The sequence below is a fragment of the Panthera tigris genome, chromosome A3 (assembly GCF_018350195.1).
Source record: "Panthera tigris isolate Pti1 chromosome A3, P.tigris_Pti1_mat1.1, whole genome shotgun sequence".
Classification (NCBI taxonomy): Eukaryota; Metazoa; Chordata; class Mammalia; order Carnivora; family Felidae; genus Panthera; species Panthera tigris.
Genome location: NC_056662.1, coordinates 38,665,488 through 38,682,189, shown reverse-complemented (window position 1 = coordinate 38,682,189; position 16,702 = coordinate 38,665,488). Strand labels below are relative to the sequence as shown.

Below are 16,702 nucleotides of genomic sequence, written 5' to 3'. Positions count from 1 at the left end.
AAATTCCTTTACATGCTAAGTTCTATGAATTCTCTACTGCATTCAACCTGAAAATGTGAAATTCTTTTTAATCAGGTAATTTGGAAATGGGATTAGAAAATGCAAATTTTTCAGAACCACTTGGGAATTTTCAGGAACCACAGATGATATTTATAAAGTAGGTAGAATGAAATAAACAGAGTTTACCAGAGGCCTGGACAAGGAGCAAGGAGGTTGGGTTCTTTCTTCTTTTAACAGTCATGAAATTCGTTGTTTGTTATAGGACAAGTCTCTTTGTTCTCAGTTTCCTCATGTGTAAAATGAGGGGCCAGAAAGTCCCTTCTAGCTCCAAAATTCTATTTGATCCTTAGTTTGTTTACAGGCCAATCTAAACTATTTGTGTGAACATACAGTTGTAAATCAAATTGCTCCTTAATTGAAGCTATGAATTAAAATTGTTAATGGTGGATTTTAAATTCCTATTTGAAGTAATTTGGTTGAAATCCTTCTGACAGCGACTGCGACAAGCTAGCAAATACTTTTCTTGGTTTTATGGAAAGACACTGCTGTATTCTTCCTTTCTTGCTTCCTTTGCTTTTTCTTTAAAAAATCATTTGCATAGATAATATATCTAGAGATTCTCATTGCAGTGGATACATAGAAAAATTTTAGATAATAATCAAGACAGATACCCATTTCCCATTTACTCTAAGTCCCATTGCTTTTGCCAGAAAGAACCACTACTGACAATTTGGTATGTGTCTTTATAGTATATTCTTTTTGTCCATGCACACACCTCTCTCTATCTTTCATCATTTATAACAATTATAGAAGAGATTTCTAATATATTGTTTTGCAAAATACTTTTCACTTAACATACCTTGATACTTTTAATGTGTCAGTATGCATAGATTTATAGCTGCATATCCCATATCATAATTTATCCGTTTCCCTACTGAGAGAGATTCACATTGTCTGTAATTTTTAAACATTTTAAACATTTTTAAACATTGTAAAAAAACATTTAAACATAAAATGTTTAAAATAAACATTTTATTTATTTATTTTTTTTTCTTTTTTTTTTTTCTTTTTTTTATTTTTTAATATATGAAATTTACTGTCAAATTGGTTTCCATACAACACCCAGTGCTCATCCCAAAAGGTGCCCTCCTCAATACCCATCACCCACCCTCCCCTCCCTCCCACCCCCCATCAACCCTCAGTTTGTTCTCAGTTTTTAACAGTCTCTTATGCTTTGGCTCTCTCCCACTCTAACCTCTTTTTTTTTTTTTTTTTCCTTCCCCTCCTCCATGGGTTTCTGTTACGTTTCTCAGGATCCACATAAGAGTGAAACCATATGGTATCTGTCTTTCTCTGTATGGCTTATTTCACTTAGCATCACACTCTCCAGTTCCATCCACGTTGCTACAAAAGGCCATATTTCATTTTTTCTCATTGCCACGTAGTATTCCATTGTGTATATAAACCACAATTTCTTTATCCATTCATCAGTTGATGGACATTTAGGCTCTTTCCATAATTTGGCTATTGTTGAGAGTGCCGCTATAAACATTGGGGTACAGGTGCCCCTATGCATCAGTACTCCTGTATCCCTTGGATAAATTCCTAGCAGTGCTATTGCTGGGTCATAGGGTAGGTCTATTTTTAATTTTCTGAGGAACCTCCATACTGTTTTCCAGAGCGGCTGCACCAATTTGCATTCCCACCAACAGTGCAAGAGGGTTCCCGTTTCTCCACATCCTCTCCAGCATCTATAGTCTCCTGATTTCTTCATTTTGGCCACTCTGACTGGCGTGAGGTGGTATCTGAGTGTGGTTTTGATTTGTATTTCCCTGATAAGGAGCGACGTTGAACATCTTTTCATGTGCCTGTTGGCCATCCGGATGTCTTCTTTAGAGAAGTGTCTATTCATGTTTTCTGCCCATTTCTTCACTGGGTTATTTGTTTTTCGGGTGTGGAGTTTGATGAGCTCTTTATAGATTTTGGATACTAGCCCTTTGTCCGATGTGTCATTTGCAAATATCTTTTCCCATTCCGTTGGTTGCCTTTTAGTTTTGTTGGTTGTTTCCTTTGCTGTGCAGAAGCTTTTTATCTTCATAAGGTCCCAGTAATTCACTTTTGCTTTTAATTCCCTTGCCTTTGGGGATGTGTTGAGTAAGAGATTGCTACGGCTGAGGTCAGAGAGGTCTTTTCCTGCTTTCTCCTCTAAGGTTTTGATGGTTTCCTGTCTCACATTCAGGTCCTTTATCCATTTTGAGTTTATTTTTGTGAATGGTGTGAGAAAGTGGTCTAGTTTCAGCCTTCTGCATGTTGCTGTCCAGTTCTCCCAGCACCATTTGTTAAAGAGACTGTCTTTTTTCCATTGGATGTTCTTTCCTGCTTTGTCAAAGATGAGTTGGCCATACGTTTGTGGGTCTAGTTCTGGGGTTTCTATTCTATTCCATTGGTCTATGTGTCTGTTTTTATGCCAATACCATGCTGTCTTGATGATGACAGCTTTGTAGTAGAGGCTAAAGTCTGGGATTGTGATGCCTCCTGCTTTGGTCTTCTTCTTCAAAATTACTTTGGCTATTCGGGGCCTTTTGTGGTTCCATATGAATTTTAGGATTGCTTGTTCTAGTTTCGAGAAGAATGCTGGTGCAATTTTGATTGGGATTGCATTGAATGTGTAGATAGCTTTGGGTAGTATTGACATTTTGACAATATTTATTCTTCCAATCCATGAGCAGGGAATGTCTTTCCATTTCTTTATATCTTCTTCAATTACCTGCATAAGCTTTCTATAGTTTTCAGCATACAGATCTTTTACATCTTTGGTTAGATTTATTCCTAGGTATTTTATGCTTCTTGGTGCAATTGTGAATGGGATCAGTTTCTTCATTTGTCTTTCTGTTGCTTCATTGTTAGTGTATAAGAATGCAACTGATTTCTGCACGTTGATTTTGTATCCTGCAACTTTGCTGAATTCATGTATCGGTTCTAGCAGACTTTTGGTGGAGTCTATCGGATTTTCCATGTATAATATCATGTCATCTGCAAAAAGTGAAAGCTTGACTTCATCTTTGCCAATTTTGATGCCTTTGATTTCCTTTTGTTGTCTGATTGCTGATGCTAGAACTTCCAGCACTATATTAAACAGCAGCGGTGACAGTGGGCATCCCTGTCGTGTTCCTGATCTCAGGGAAAAAGCTCTCAGTTTTTCCCCGTTGAGGATGATGTTAGCTGTGGGCTTTTCATAAATGGCCTTTATGATCTTTAAGTATGTTCCTTCTATCCCGACTTTCTCAAGGGTTTTTATTAAGAAAGGGTGCTGGATTTTGTCAAAGGCCTTTTCTGCATCGATTGACAGGATCATATGGTTCTTCTCTTTTTTTTTGTTAATGTGATGTATCACGTTGATCGATTTGCGAATGTTGAACCAGCCCTGCATCCCAGGAATGAATCCCACTTGATCATGGTGAATAATTCTTTTTATATGCTGTTGAATTCGATTTGCTAGTATCTTATTAAGAATTTTTGCATCCATATTCATCAGGGATATTGGCCTGTAGTTCTCTTTTTTTACTGGGTCTCTGTCTGGTTTAGGAACCAAAGTAATACTGGCTTCATAGAATGAGTCTGGAAGTTTTCCTTCCCTTTCTATTTCTTGGAATAGCTTGAGAAGGATAGGTATTATCTCTGCTTTAAATGTCTGGTAGAACTCCCCTGGGAAGCCATCTGGTCCTGGACTCTTATTTGTTGGGAGATTTTTGATAACCGATTCAATTTCTTCGCTGGTTATGGGTCTGTTCAAGCTTTCTATTTCCTCCTGATTGAGTTTTGGAAGAGTGTGGGTGTTTAGAAATTTGTCCATTTCTTCCAGGTTGTCCAATTTGCTGGCATATAATTTTTCATAGTATTCCCTGATAATTGTTTGTATCTCTGAGGGATTGGTTGTAATCATTCCATTTTCATTCATGATTTTATCTATTTGGGTCATCTCCCTTTTCTTTTTGAGAAGCCTGGCTAGAGGTTTGTCAATTTTGTTTATTTTTTCAAAAAACCAACTCTTGGTTTCGTTGATCTGCTCTACAGTTTTTTTAGATTCTATATTGTTTATTTCTGCTCTGATCTTTATTATTTCTCTTCTTCTGCTGGGTTTAGGCTGCTTTTGCTGTTCTGCTTCTATTTCCTTTAGGTGTGCTGTTAGATTTTGTATTTGGGATTTTTCTTGTTTCTTGAGATAGGCCTGGATTGCAATGTATTTTCCTCTCAGGACTGCCTTCGCTGCATCCCAAAGCGTTTGGATTGTTGTATTTTCATTTTCGTTTGTTTCCATATATGTTTTAATTTCTTCTCTAATTGCCTGGTTGACCCACTCATTCGTTAGTAGGGTGTTCTTTAACCTCCATGCTTTTGGAGGTTTTCCAGACTTTTTCCTGTGGTTGATTTCAAGCTTCATAGCATTGTGGTCTGAAAGTATGCATGGTATAATTTCAATTCTTGTAAACTTATGAAGGGCTGTTTTGTGACCCAGTATATGATCTATTGGAGAATGTTCCATGTGCACTCGAGAAGAAAGTATATTCTGTTGCTTTGGGATGCAGAGTTCTAAATATATCTGTCAAGTCCATCTGATCCAATGTATCATTCAGGGCCCTTGTTTCTTTATTGACTGTGTGTCTAGATGATCTATCCATTTCTGTAAGTGGGGTGTTAAAGTCCCCTGCAATGACCACATTCTTATCCATAAGGTTGCTTATGTTTATGAGTAATTGTTTTATATATCTGGGGGCTCGGGTATTTGGCGCATAGACATTTATAATAGTTAGCTCTTCCTGGTGGATAGACCCTGTGATTATTATATAATGCCCTTCTTCATCTCTTGTTACAGCCTTTAATTTAAAGTCTAGTTTGTCTGATATAAGTATGGCTACTCCAGCTTTCTTTTGGCTTCCAGGAGCATGATAAATAGTTCTCCATCCCCTCACTCTCAATCTAAAGGTGTCCTCAGATCTAAAATGAGTCTCTTGTAGACAGCAAATAGATGGGTCTTGTTTTTTTATCCATTCTGATACCCTATGTCTTTTAGTTGGCGCATTTAATCCATTTACATTCAGTGTTATTATAGAAAGATATGGGTTTAGAGTCATTGTGATGTCTGTATGTTTTATGCTTGTAGTGATGTCTCTGGTACTTTGTCTCACAGGATCCCCCTTAGGATCTCTTGTAGGGCTGGTTTCGTGGTGACAAATTCCTTCAGTTTTTGTTTGTTTGGGAAGACCTTTATCTCTCCTTCTATTCTAAATGACAGACTTGCTGGATAAAGGATTCTCGGCTGCATATTTTTTCTGTTTAGCACACTGTAGATATCGTGCCAAGCCTTTCTGGCCTGCCAAGTTTCAAAGGAGAGATCAGTCACGAGTCTTATAGGTCTCCCTTTATATGTGAGGGCACGTTTATCCCTTGCTGCTTTCAGAATTTTCTCTTTATCCTTGTATTTTGCCAGTTTCACTATGATATGTCGTGCAGAAGATCGATTCAAGTTACGTCTGAAGGGAGTTCTCTGTGCCTCTTGGATTTCAATGCCTTTTTCCTTCCCCAGTTCAGGGAAGTTCTCAGCTATAATTTGTTCAAGTACCCCTTCAGCACCTTTCCCTCTCTCTTCCTCCTCTGGGATACCAATTATGCGTATATTATTTTTTTTTAGTGTATCACTTAGTTCTCTAATTTTCCCCTCATACTCCTGGATTTTTTTATCTCTCTTTCTTTCAGCTTCCTCTTTCTCCATAACTTTATCTTCTAGTTCACCTATTCTCTCCTCTGCCTCTTCAAGCCGAGCCATCGTGGATTCCATTTTGTTTTGCAATTCGTTTAAAGCGTTTTTCAACTCCTCGTGACTGTTCCTTAGTCCCTCGATCTTTGTGGCAAGAGATTCTCTGCTGACCTGTATACTGTTTTCAAGCCCAGCGATTAATTTTATGACTATTATTCTAAATTCACTTTCTGTTATATTATTTAAATCCTTTTTGATCAGTTCATTAGCTGTTGTTATTTCCTGGAGATTCTTCTGAGGGGAATTCTTCCGTTTGGTCATTTTGGAGAGTCCCTGGCGTGGTGAGGACCTGCAGTGCACTTCCCCTGTGCTGTGGTGTATAACTGGAGTTAGTGGGCGGGGCCGCAGTCCGACCCGATGTCTGCCCCCAGCCCACTGCTGGGGCCACAGTCAGACTGGTGTGTGCCTTCTCTTCCCCTCTCCTAGGGGCGGGATTCACTGTGGGGTGGCGTGTCCCGTCTAGGCTACTTGCACACTGCCAGGCTTGTGTTGCTGGGGATCTGGCGTATTAGCTGGGGTGGGTAGGCAAGGTGCACGGGGGCTGGAGGGGCAGGCTTAGCTCGCTTCTCCTTAGGTGATCCACTTCAGGAGGGGCCCTGTGGCAGCGGGAGGGAGTCAGATCCGCTGCCGGAGGTTTGGCTCCGCAGAAGCACAGAGTTGGGTGTTTGCGCGGAGCGAGCAAGTTCCCTGGCAGGAACTGGTTCCCTTTGGGATTTTGGCTGGGGGATGGGCGGGGGAGATGGCGCTGGCGAGCGCCTTTGTTCCCCGCCAAGCTGAGCTCTGCCGTCCGGGGGCTCAGCAGCTCTCCCTCCCTTTGTCCTCCAGCCTTCCCGCTTTCCGAGCAGAGCTGTTAACTTATGACCTCCCAGACGCTAAGTCGCGCTTGCTGTCGGAACACAGTCTGTCCGGCCCCTCCGCTTTTGCCAGCCTGACTCGGGGGCTCTGCTTGGCCGGCGAGCCGCCCCTCCGCCCCGGCTCCCTCCCGCCAGTCCGTGGAGCGCGCACCGCCTCGCCGCCCTTCCTACCCTCTTCCGTGGGCCTCTGGTCTGCGCTTGACTCCGGAGACTCCCTTCTGCTAATCCTCTGGTGGTTTTCTGGGTTCTTTAGGCAGGTGTAGGTGGAATCTAAGTGATCGGCAGGACGCGCTGTGAGCCCCGCGTCCTCCTACGCCGCCATCTTCCTTAAATTCTCTAAAATAAACAATTTAAACTTTTATTTATTTTTTGAGAGACAGAGAGAGAAAGAGCATGAGTGGGGGAGGGGCAGAGAGAGAGGGAGACACAGAATCCGAAGCAGGCTCCAGGCTCTGAGCTGTCAGCACAGAACCTGACATGGGGCTCGAACTCATGAACTGCGAGATCATGGCCTGAGCTGAAATCGGATGCTTCACCGACTGAGCCACCTAGGTGCTTCTCTGTAATTTTTGTTTATATCATTTTCCCATGTGTGAATGCCTATTTCTCTGACTCTGAGCATTTTACACGATGCCATTTTCACTCTGTAGCATATCAATTTGATTTTTTTAACTTTTTTTTAGTGGTTGCCCTAGAGGTTGCAATATACATTTACAACTAATCTAGGTCTATGTTCAGATAATATTATGCCACTTCATGGGTAGTGCAAGTACCTTAAATAACAAAAATTCCTAATTCTTCCCTCTCATCCCTTCTATCATTGCTGTCATTCATTTCAGGCATAAATAATCACATATAAGTACACCCTCCCACACACACAAGTGGGTATGTTGTTGTTATTATTGTTTATATAAATTATTATATATGTTGGATCACTTAAGAATAGGAAAAGTAAAGTTTATTTGCCTTCCCTTATTCCTTCTTTAATGTTCTTCCTTTCTTTATGTAGAATGATGTTTCTGCCTTATCAATTTCCTTCTCTCTGAAGTATTTCTTTTTAACATTTCTTGCAAGGCATGTCTACTGACAACATATTCCCTTAAAGTTTGTTTGTCTGAGAAAGTCTTTATTCCTCCTTTTGAAAGATAGTTTTGCAGCATACACAGTCAAGTTTGGTGGATTGGGTGTGTGTGTGTGTGTGTGTGTGTGTGTGTGTGTGTGTGTGTGTGTGTTGTTTTTCTTTTGACACTTGAAATATTTCACTTCAGTCTCTTCTTGGTTTCATGATTTCTGAGAAGTCAGATATAATTCTTTGCTCCTCTATGAGTACGGTGTTTTTTTACCCCTCTGGATTCTTTCAAGATTTTTTTTCTTTATCTTTGATTTTCTGTACTTTGAATATGATTTGCCTGTATATTGTTTTTTTGGGGCATTTATGTTGCCTGTTGTTCTCTGAGCTTCCTGAGCTTCCTGAGTTTCCACTGCAAATATGTGATTTGGTGTTTGACTTTAATTTGGAGAAACTCTTAGTCATTGTTTCAAATATTTCTTCTGTCCCTTTCTCTCTTCTCCTTTTGGTATTCCCATTTTGTTTAGTTTACATCTTTTGTAGTTGTTCCACAGTTCTTGAATATTCTGTTTGATGCTTGTTCTGTCTCTTCAAACGGTGTTTTGTGGTTTTTAGTATGCCTTGTAATTTTTTCTTGGTAACTAGACATGATGTATTAGGGAAAAAGAACTGTGGTAAATAGGCTTTTAGTAATATGGTGATGAGGTGTTGGGGGAGGAGAAGTATTCTATATTCCTGTAATTACGTCCCAGTCCTTTAGTAGCCTATGCCTCTGGTCTGTGAACTTCATAAGTGCCTCTTAGTTTTTCACCCCTACACTCTTCTCCCATGTAGAAGGTTAGAGCTGGATGGAGTTGAATATTTTGCATTGAGTTTAGGCTCCAACAAAACCCCAACAGATTAAGCTCTGATAGAATAGTTTCTCTTGAGGGTAGGCCTTGTTAATGAGAACAGAATGTTCTCTTGTATTTATTTATTTAAAAAAATTTTTAAATGGTTATTTGTTTTTGAGAGAGAGAGAGAGAGACAGAGTGTGAGCAGCAGTGGGCAAAGAGAGAGGGAGACACAGAATCTGAAGCAGGCTCCAGGCTCTGAGCTGTCAGCACAGAGCCCAATGCAGGGCTAAAACTCATGGACTGTGAGATCATGACCTGATCTGAAGTCAGATGTTTAACCGACTAAGCCACCCAGGTGCCCCATCTTGTATTTAAAAATGGTTCCTTTTCTCCTGTTTCTGCTGGAAACAAGAAGGGATTTTTCTGAGGTCTTCACTACTGTGAAAACTTGGTAGAGCTCCAGGAGTTAAAACTCACAAAAGTGTCATCCCATTCCTCACCCCACAAGTTTTTAACTCACCAGCTTGTCCACACTGAGACTCTAGTAGTTCTTCAAAAACAGTTCTGGTTTTCCATTAGTTGTATGGAGGTTTCTCTTCATGACTTTGCATTCTGATAAGTTGGGATTCTCTGTATCTGACTGTCTCTATTTTGGGGGGCAGTAGTTTACCTTGTAACCTTACTTTTTTGACGGATCTAAGAAGAGTTGTTGATTTTTCATTTGTTGTTAGGATGGAGTAGCAATTTCCAAGCTCCTTACATACTGGACTGTAAATTGGAAGTCTCCTTCACACTCTTTTCAAATGGTTATTATCAATTTTAAGAAAATATTCAAGGGGCTCCTGGGTGGCTCAGTTGGTTGAGCGTTTGACTTTTGATTTTGGTTCAGGTCATGATCCCAGGGTTGTGGGATTGAGCTCCACACTCAGCATGGAGCTTGTTTAAGATTTTCTCTCCCCCTTCTGTTCTACCCCAGTTATGTGTTCTCTCTCTCTCTCTCAAATCAATCAATCAATCAATCAATCAATCCAAAATCATGGATAAAAAGATAGCTTCCAGTTTTGAGTCATCTTTTCTTGATGAGTGAGGTTGAGCAACTTTTCACATATAATTTGGCCTTTTGTATTAATATGTGAATTATCTGCTCATAGTTCTTGACCATTTTTCTGTTGTACTGTTTGAATGATTTTCTTTTAATTGATGTTTAACTGTTATTAATAGTAAAATTACCTAAAATGAAAATTTTTTAAATGGCATAGCAGTAACCATCTCTTCAGAATTTTAAAATGACCTTGTTTTTTTTTTTTGAGTGGTGATACGTTTGATATCTGTGACCTTCTGCAGAAATAAGGTATTGTTTTAAAGTAATTTTACACTTATGATTAAGTAATTTGTTTTCATGTATTTTTTCTAGGCAGTGACTTATTATTTTCTATTTTTTGTAATTTGAAATAAACTCTGAAATTATCTTAAATGTAGGGCTCTTTTAAAATCTACTTTTGAGAGGCACCTGGGTGGCTCAGTCGGTTAAGCAACCGACTTTGGCTCAGGTCATGATCGTATAGTTCGTTAGTTCGAGCCCCGCATCAGGCTCTGTGCTGACAGCTCAGAGCCTGGAGCCTGCTTTGGATTCTGTGTCTCCCTCTTTCTCTGCCCTTCCCCTGCTTGCACTCTATCTCTCTCTCTCTGTCAGGAAATGAATAAACATTAAAACAAATTTAAAAATCTCCTTTTGATAAATGAGACTTTAATGTGATAGAATGGAGTGAAATTGAAAGACATTTTGAAGATTGAACTGTTTTTGTTTCTACTTGCATTACCATTATGTCAAGATCCAGAGGTTTGGTTTGACTTAATATAGGAACATGAAAGAGAATAACCAATTCATGCATTTTTTAAAAAACCACTGTTTGTGTAACATACAAAACCCATAAAAATGGGTACTATAAAAATAGTGCTTTAATAATACTTCATGCTAACCAGCTGATTATAGACCGAATGCTTAGTTAACTAGGGAAAAGAAATAAATAGGTTTCCTTTTTAGTTGTGCTTTTTAAGTGATTACACACACACACACACTTGAAAGCTCTTACAATGATTCAGATGTGACTTTTCCTATTCATGGTTATTTTTGAATGAACTTGGTTTCATGAATTATTCTTTTTTTCCATGCAAACTGTGGCTGTATGTGTGGTATGTGAACTTCAAGGAGGCATTATAGCTTCTTGCCCAATTCTTAACAAGTAATGTCCCAGTACATTTTTTCGTTAGTTCTGCTCACTACCAAAAATAGTAGTTGATCAAATGTTATCTGTAAGACTCAAATTTCCCTTTTCTTCTCTTTAGCTTTCTAAGCTATTAGTATTATCAACCAACAGTCTCTGTGACCATTGTTGAAAAATACTGTGCAGTATACAGTATTATTATTTAAAAAGTGGTTTTCACTGTATGTTATTTTATACGTTTGGGGGATATTCTTACACTGTTATAACATCATAGGTTTATTGTCAAATGCAGAATGCCATCTACAATTGAGTTGAAGGGAGTCCCCTCTTGTGATTTTTCTGCCAAATTGAGAGGTTGTATTTGATAAATGTTTTCTTGTAATGACAAAATTTTTAACTAAAACCCTAATAATTCATGAGCATTAGCTTCCATAGGAAGAACAAAAGTACAATGTCAGTACACATTTTAACCTCTTCCTGAGATCAACTATGTTTCATAAATTTCTTTATAATTTAAAAAACTTTAAAAACATGCTGTTCTCTTTTTGAAACACTAAAATCTTTTTCTTTTGTACCATTCTGAAGCCTACTCTTTTTATCTATTAAAAAATCAAATGTGTTTTTCCTTCATTATCAGAAATGATGTGATGCTTAGTCTGTTGTACTCACATGTCCAAGTTGCAAAATAAGGAAAACAATAAATTAGGCAAATGCCAAAGCATGATTCATCACTAATCCTTGGGCCCTATACATTTATACTTTCAGAATTTTTAACATCTTTTTATTAAGCAAATATTCATTGAAATCCATTTAATGTACTTTGTTGGCTAGTGCAAGAGGTTTAGAGATAAATAAAACAGATTTGTGGGCGCCTGGGTGACCCGGTCGGTTAAGCATCCCAATTTGGCTCAGGTCATGATCTTGTGGTTCATGGGTTCAAGCCCTGCATTGGGCTCTGTGCTGACAGCTCAGAGCCTGGAGCCTGCTTTGGATTCTGTTGTCTCCCTCTCTCTCTGCCCCTTCCCAACTTGTGTGCGTGCGGTCTCTCTCTCTCTCTCAAATAAATAAACAAACATTAAAAAAAATTAAAGGAAAAAGAGATTTGCTGTCAAGGAGCTTGCATTGTAGATGAAGAAAAAAAGCAAATGCATAATAATAAAATGTAAGATGCAGTAAGTGCCACACTAAAGTTCAGGAAATATAGGCCCTCCTGTTCCTGGCAATTTCATGAAATAGAAACTCTGGAACCTTCTGATTACAAATAATCCAACAGTGCTGGGCAAAATACTAACTGAAAAAGAATCATACTTTCAAGTGAATAGAACAGAATTTTCAGTTAAGGTGGTCCTGGATACATGAAGCTCTCTGGGCTTAATGAAAGAAAATTTAAGTCTTTCCTGAAAGAATGTTCTTTCAAGTCAAATGTTAAAATGCTCCTCAAACATGAATCCAAAGTATAGTCTTAAATTGCAATGCAACACTTTACGTAAAGAGAGTTACCATGAGAGAATATATGTCAATAGAAACTGTAACTAGATTACCAAAGATGTTACATATTAGAATTGCTAGATATAAAATATGAAATAAGTATGTGGTAGACATTAACTTGTTTAAAGCTTTTATTTTAATTCCTGTTATTAAATATACAGTGTTATATTAGTTTCAGGTGTACAATATAGTGATTCAACACTTCCATGCAACACACAATGCTCATCACAAGCGTACTCCTTAATTCCCCCAGCCCCCTCCCCCTCTGGTAACTGTCACTTTGTTCTCTATAATTAAAAATCTGTTTCTTGATTTGTCTCTCTCTCTTTCTTTCCCCCTTTTGCTGTTTGTTTTGTTCTTTAAATTCCACATATGACAGAAATCATATGGTGTTTTTCTTTCTCTGTCTTATTTTGCTTAGGGTTATACTTTCTAACTGATGTCATTGCAAATGGAATGATATCACTTTTTTATGGCTGAATAATATTCCATGGTGTATATGTACCACATCTTCTTTATCCATTCATCAATGTATGGATACTTGGACTGCTTCCATAATTTGGCTATTGTAAATAATGCTGAAATAAACATAGGGGTGTGTGTATCCCGTTGAATTCATGTTTTTGTATTCTTTGGGAAAATACCCAGTACTGCGATTGCTGGATCATAGGGTAGTTCTGTTTTCAACTTTGTGAAGAACCTCCATACTGTTTTCCCCAGATAGCTGTTGCAGTTGTGATTCCCATCAACAGTACACAATTGTTCCTTTTTCTCCACATCCTTGCCAGGGTGAGCACCTGGGTGGCTCAGTCAGTTAAGCATCTGACTTCAACTCAGTTCATGATCCCATGGTTTGTGAGTTTGATCCCCATGTCGGGCTCTGCACTGATGGTGTGGAGTTTGCCTGGGGTTCTCTCTCTCCCTCTCTCTGCCCCTCCCCCACTTTCTCTCTCTCTCTCTCTCTCTCTCTCTCTCACACACACACACACACACACACACACACACACACACACAATAAAGAAATAAACTTTAAAAACAAAGCAAAACCAAAAAGAGTCTCTTGTGGTTTGTTCCCCCTTTCCTCCTTTTCCCCCTTCCCCTAAGTCCATCTGTTTTATTTCTTAAATCCCACATATGAGTGAAATCATATGATATTTATCTTTCTCTGACTGACTTATTTCACTTAGCATAATACATTCTAGTTCTGTCCGTGCTGTTGCAAATAGCAAGATTTCATTCTTTTTGATGGCTGAGTAATATTACACAGTAGTGTGTGTACACATATACATCTTCTTTCTTCAGTTGATGGACATTTGGGCTCTTTCCATAATTTGGCTATTGTTGATAGCGCTGTAATAAACATTGGGGGTGCATGTGCCTTTTTGAATCAGCATTTTTGTATCATTTGGATAAATACCTGGTTAGTGCATTTGTTAGGTTGTAGGGTAGTTCTATTTTTAATTTTTTGAGGAACCTCCATACTGTTTTCCAGAGTAACTGCACTGGTTTGCATTCCCACCAGCAGTGCAGAAGTGTTCCCATTTCTCCATGTTCTTGCCACCATCTGTCGTTTACTGAGTTGTTAATTTTAGCCATTCTGACAGGTGTGAGGTCGTATCTCGTTGTGGTTTTGATTTGTACTTCCCTGATGATGAGTGATGTTGAGCATCTTTTCGTGTGTCTGTTAGCTATCTGGATGTCTTCTTTGGAAAAGTGTCTGTTCATATCTTCTGCCCATTTCTTCACTGGATTATTTGTTTTTTGGGTGTTGAGTTTGATAAGTTCTTTATAGATTTTGGATACTAACCCATTATCTGATATGTCATTTGCAGATATCTTCTCCCATTCTAAAGGTTGCCTTTTAGCTTTGTTAATTGTTTCTTTCAGTATGCAGAAGCTTTTTATCTTGATGAAGTCCCAAAAGTTCATTTTTGCTTTGTTTCCCTTGCCTCTGGTGATTTTTCTAGTAAGAAGATGCTCCGGCCGAGGTCAAAGAGATTACTGCCTGTGTTCTCCTCTAGGATTTTGATGGTTTCCTGTCTCACATTTAGGTCTTTCATCCATTTTTAATTATTTTTGTGTATGGTATAAGAAAGTGGTCCAGTTTCATTCTTTTATGTGTTGCTGTTCAGTTTTCCTAAACATTTTGTTGATGAGACTATCTTTATTCTATTGGATATTTTTCTGCTTTGTAGAAGATTAGTTGACCATATAGTTATAGGTCCATTTTTTGGGTTTTCTATTCTTTCCATTGATCTAAGTGTCTGTTTTTGTGCCAGAGCCATATTGTCTTGATCACCATAGCTTTGTAATACGGTTTGAAATCTGGAATCGTGATGCCTCCAGTTTTCTTTTTCTTTTTCAGAATTGGTTTGGCTATTCAGGGTCTTTTGTGATTCCATACATATTTTAGGCTTGTTGTTCTAGCTGTGCAAAAAAATGCTAGTGGTATTTTGATAGGAATTGCATTAAATGTGCAGATTGCTTTGGGTGATATAGACATGTTAACAATATTTGTTCTTCTAATTCATGAGCATGTGGAATGCTTTTCTATTTCTTTGAGACCTCATCAGTTTCTTTCATAAGTGTTCTATAGTTTTCAGAGCACAGATCTTTTACCTCTTTGTTAGATTTATTCCAAGGTATCTGATGGGTTTTGGTGCAATTGCAACTGGGATTGATTCCTTGGTTTATTTTTCTGCTGCTTCACTATTGGTGTATAGAAATGCAGCACATTTCTGCATATTAAATTTGTGTCCTGTGAGTTTGCTAAATTCATGTATTAGTTCTAGCAGTTTTTTGGTGGATCTTTCAGGTTTTCTACATAGATTGTCATGTATGTAGAACATGTATGTAGAAACTTTCATTTCTTCCTTGCTGATTTGGATGTCTTTTATTTTGTTTTGTTGTCTGATTTCTGAGGCTAAGATTTCCAGTACTATGTTAAATAATAGTGGTGACATTGGCATCCCTGTCTTGTTCCTGACCGTAGGGTCATCCGCATTGAGGATGATATTAGCTATGGGGTTTTTGTGTATGGTCTTTGTGATGCTGAGGTATGTTCCATCCAGCCCTACTTTGTTGAGGTTTTTTGTTAAGAATGGATGCTGTGTTTTGTCAAATACTTTTTCTTCATCCATTGACAGGATCCTGTGATTCTTATCCTTTCTTTTAATAATGTGGTGTATCATCATGTTGATTGATTTGCAAATACTGAACTAACCCTGCAGGCCAGGAATAAATCCTGCTTGATTATGGTGAATAATTCTTTTAATGTTGAATTCCATTTGCTAGTATTTTGTTGAGAACTTTTGCCTCCATGTTCATCAGGGATATTGGCCTGTAATTCTTCTTTTTAGTGGGGTCTTTGGTTTTGGAATCAAGGTAGTGCTGGCTTCGTAGAATGCGTTTTGAAGTATTCTTTCCATTTCTAATTTTTAAAACAGTTTGAGAAGAAAAGGTAGTAACTCTTCTTTAAATATCAGGTAGAATTTCCCTGGGAAGCCTTCTGGCCCAGGACTCTTGTTTGTTGGGAGATTCTTGATTACTGATTCACTTTCTTTGCTGGTTACGGAACTGTTCAGATTTTCTATTTCTTCCTGTTTCAGTTTTGGTAGTTTATAAGTTTGTAGAAATGTGTCCATTTCTTCCAGATTGCCCAGTTTGTTGGCGTATAATTTTTCATAGTATTCTCTTATAATAGTTTGTATTTCTGTGGTGTTGGTTATGATCTCTCCTCTTTCATTCATGATTTTTATCTATTTGGGTCCTTTTTGTTAAGTCTGGCTAGGGGTTTATCAATTTTAATACATTCAGCTCTTAGTTTTGTTGATGTGTTCTACTGTTTTGTTTGTTTGTATATTTATTTCTGCTCTAGTCTTTATTATTTCCCTTCTTTTGCTGGCTTTAGGCTTTATTGGCTGTTCCTTTTCTAGCTCCTTTAGGCATACGGTTAGGTTGTGTATTTGAGACCTTTCTTGCTTCTTGAGATAGGCCTATATTGCAATGTACTTCCCTCTTAAGACTGCCTTTGCTGCATCCCATGCATCTTCATGTTGTGTTTTCATTTTGGACTGTTGTGTTTTCAAAATTCCTTCTTTAATTTCCTTGTTAACCCATTCTTTCTTTAGTATGGTGTTCTTTAACATCCATATATTTGAGGTCTTTCCAAATTTTTTCTTGTGGTTTACTTCAAGTTTAATGGCCTTGTGGTCTGAAAATATACATGGTCTGATCTCAGTCTTTTTCTACTTGTTGAGGGCTGATTTGTGACCCAGTATGTGATCTATTGTGGAGAATGTCCCATGTACACTTGAGAAGAATGTGTATTCTGCTGCTTTAGGATGAAATGTTCTGAATATATCTGTTAGGTCCATCTGGTCTAGTGTGTCATTCAGAGTCATTGTTTCCTTGTT

General features: G+C 38.3%; 1 protein-coding gene across 12 annotated transcripts in view; it reads left to right on the top strand.

Moving 5' to 3' along the window:
* The window catches only part of TASP1 (taspase 1), a 342,726-nt gene that overhangs the window by 158,497 nt on the left and 167,527 nt on the right, over positions 1–16,702 (top strand). For 2 of the 12 annotated variants that reach the window (XM_042980920.1, XM_042980921.1), the window contains exon 12: positions 9,885–9,925. The exons of the other annotated variants lie outside the window; for them this stretch is intronic. In XM_042980920.1, the coding sequence (XP_042836854.1) occupies positions 9,885–9,925 (41 nt within the window). The remainder of the gene's footprint in view (positions 1–9,884; positions 9,926–16,702) is intronic. 12 annotated transcript variants of the gene reach the window in all.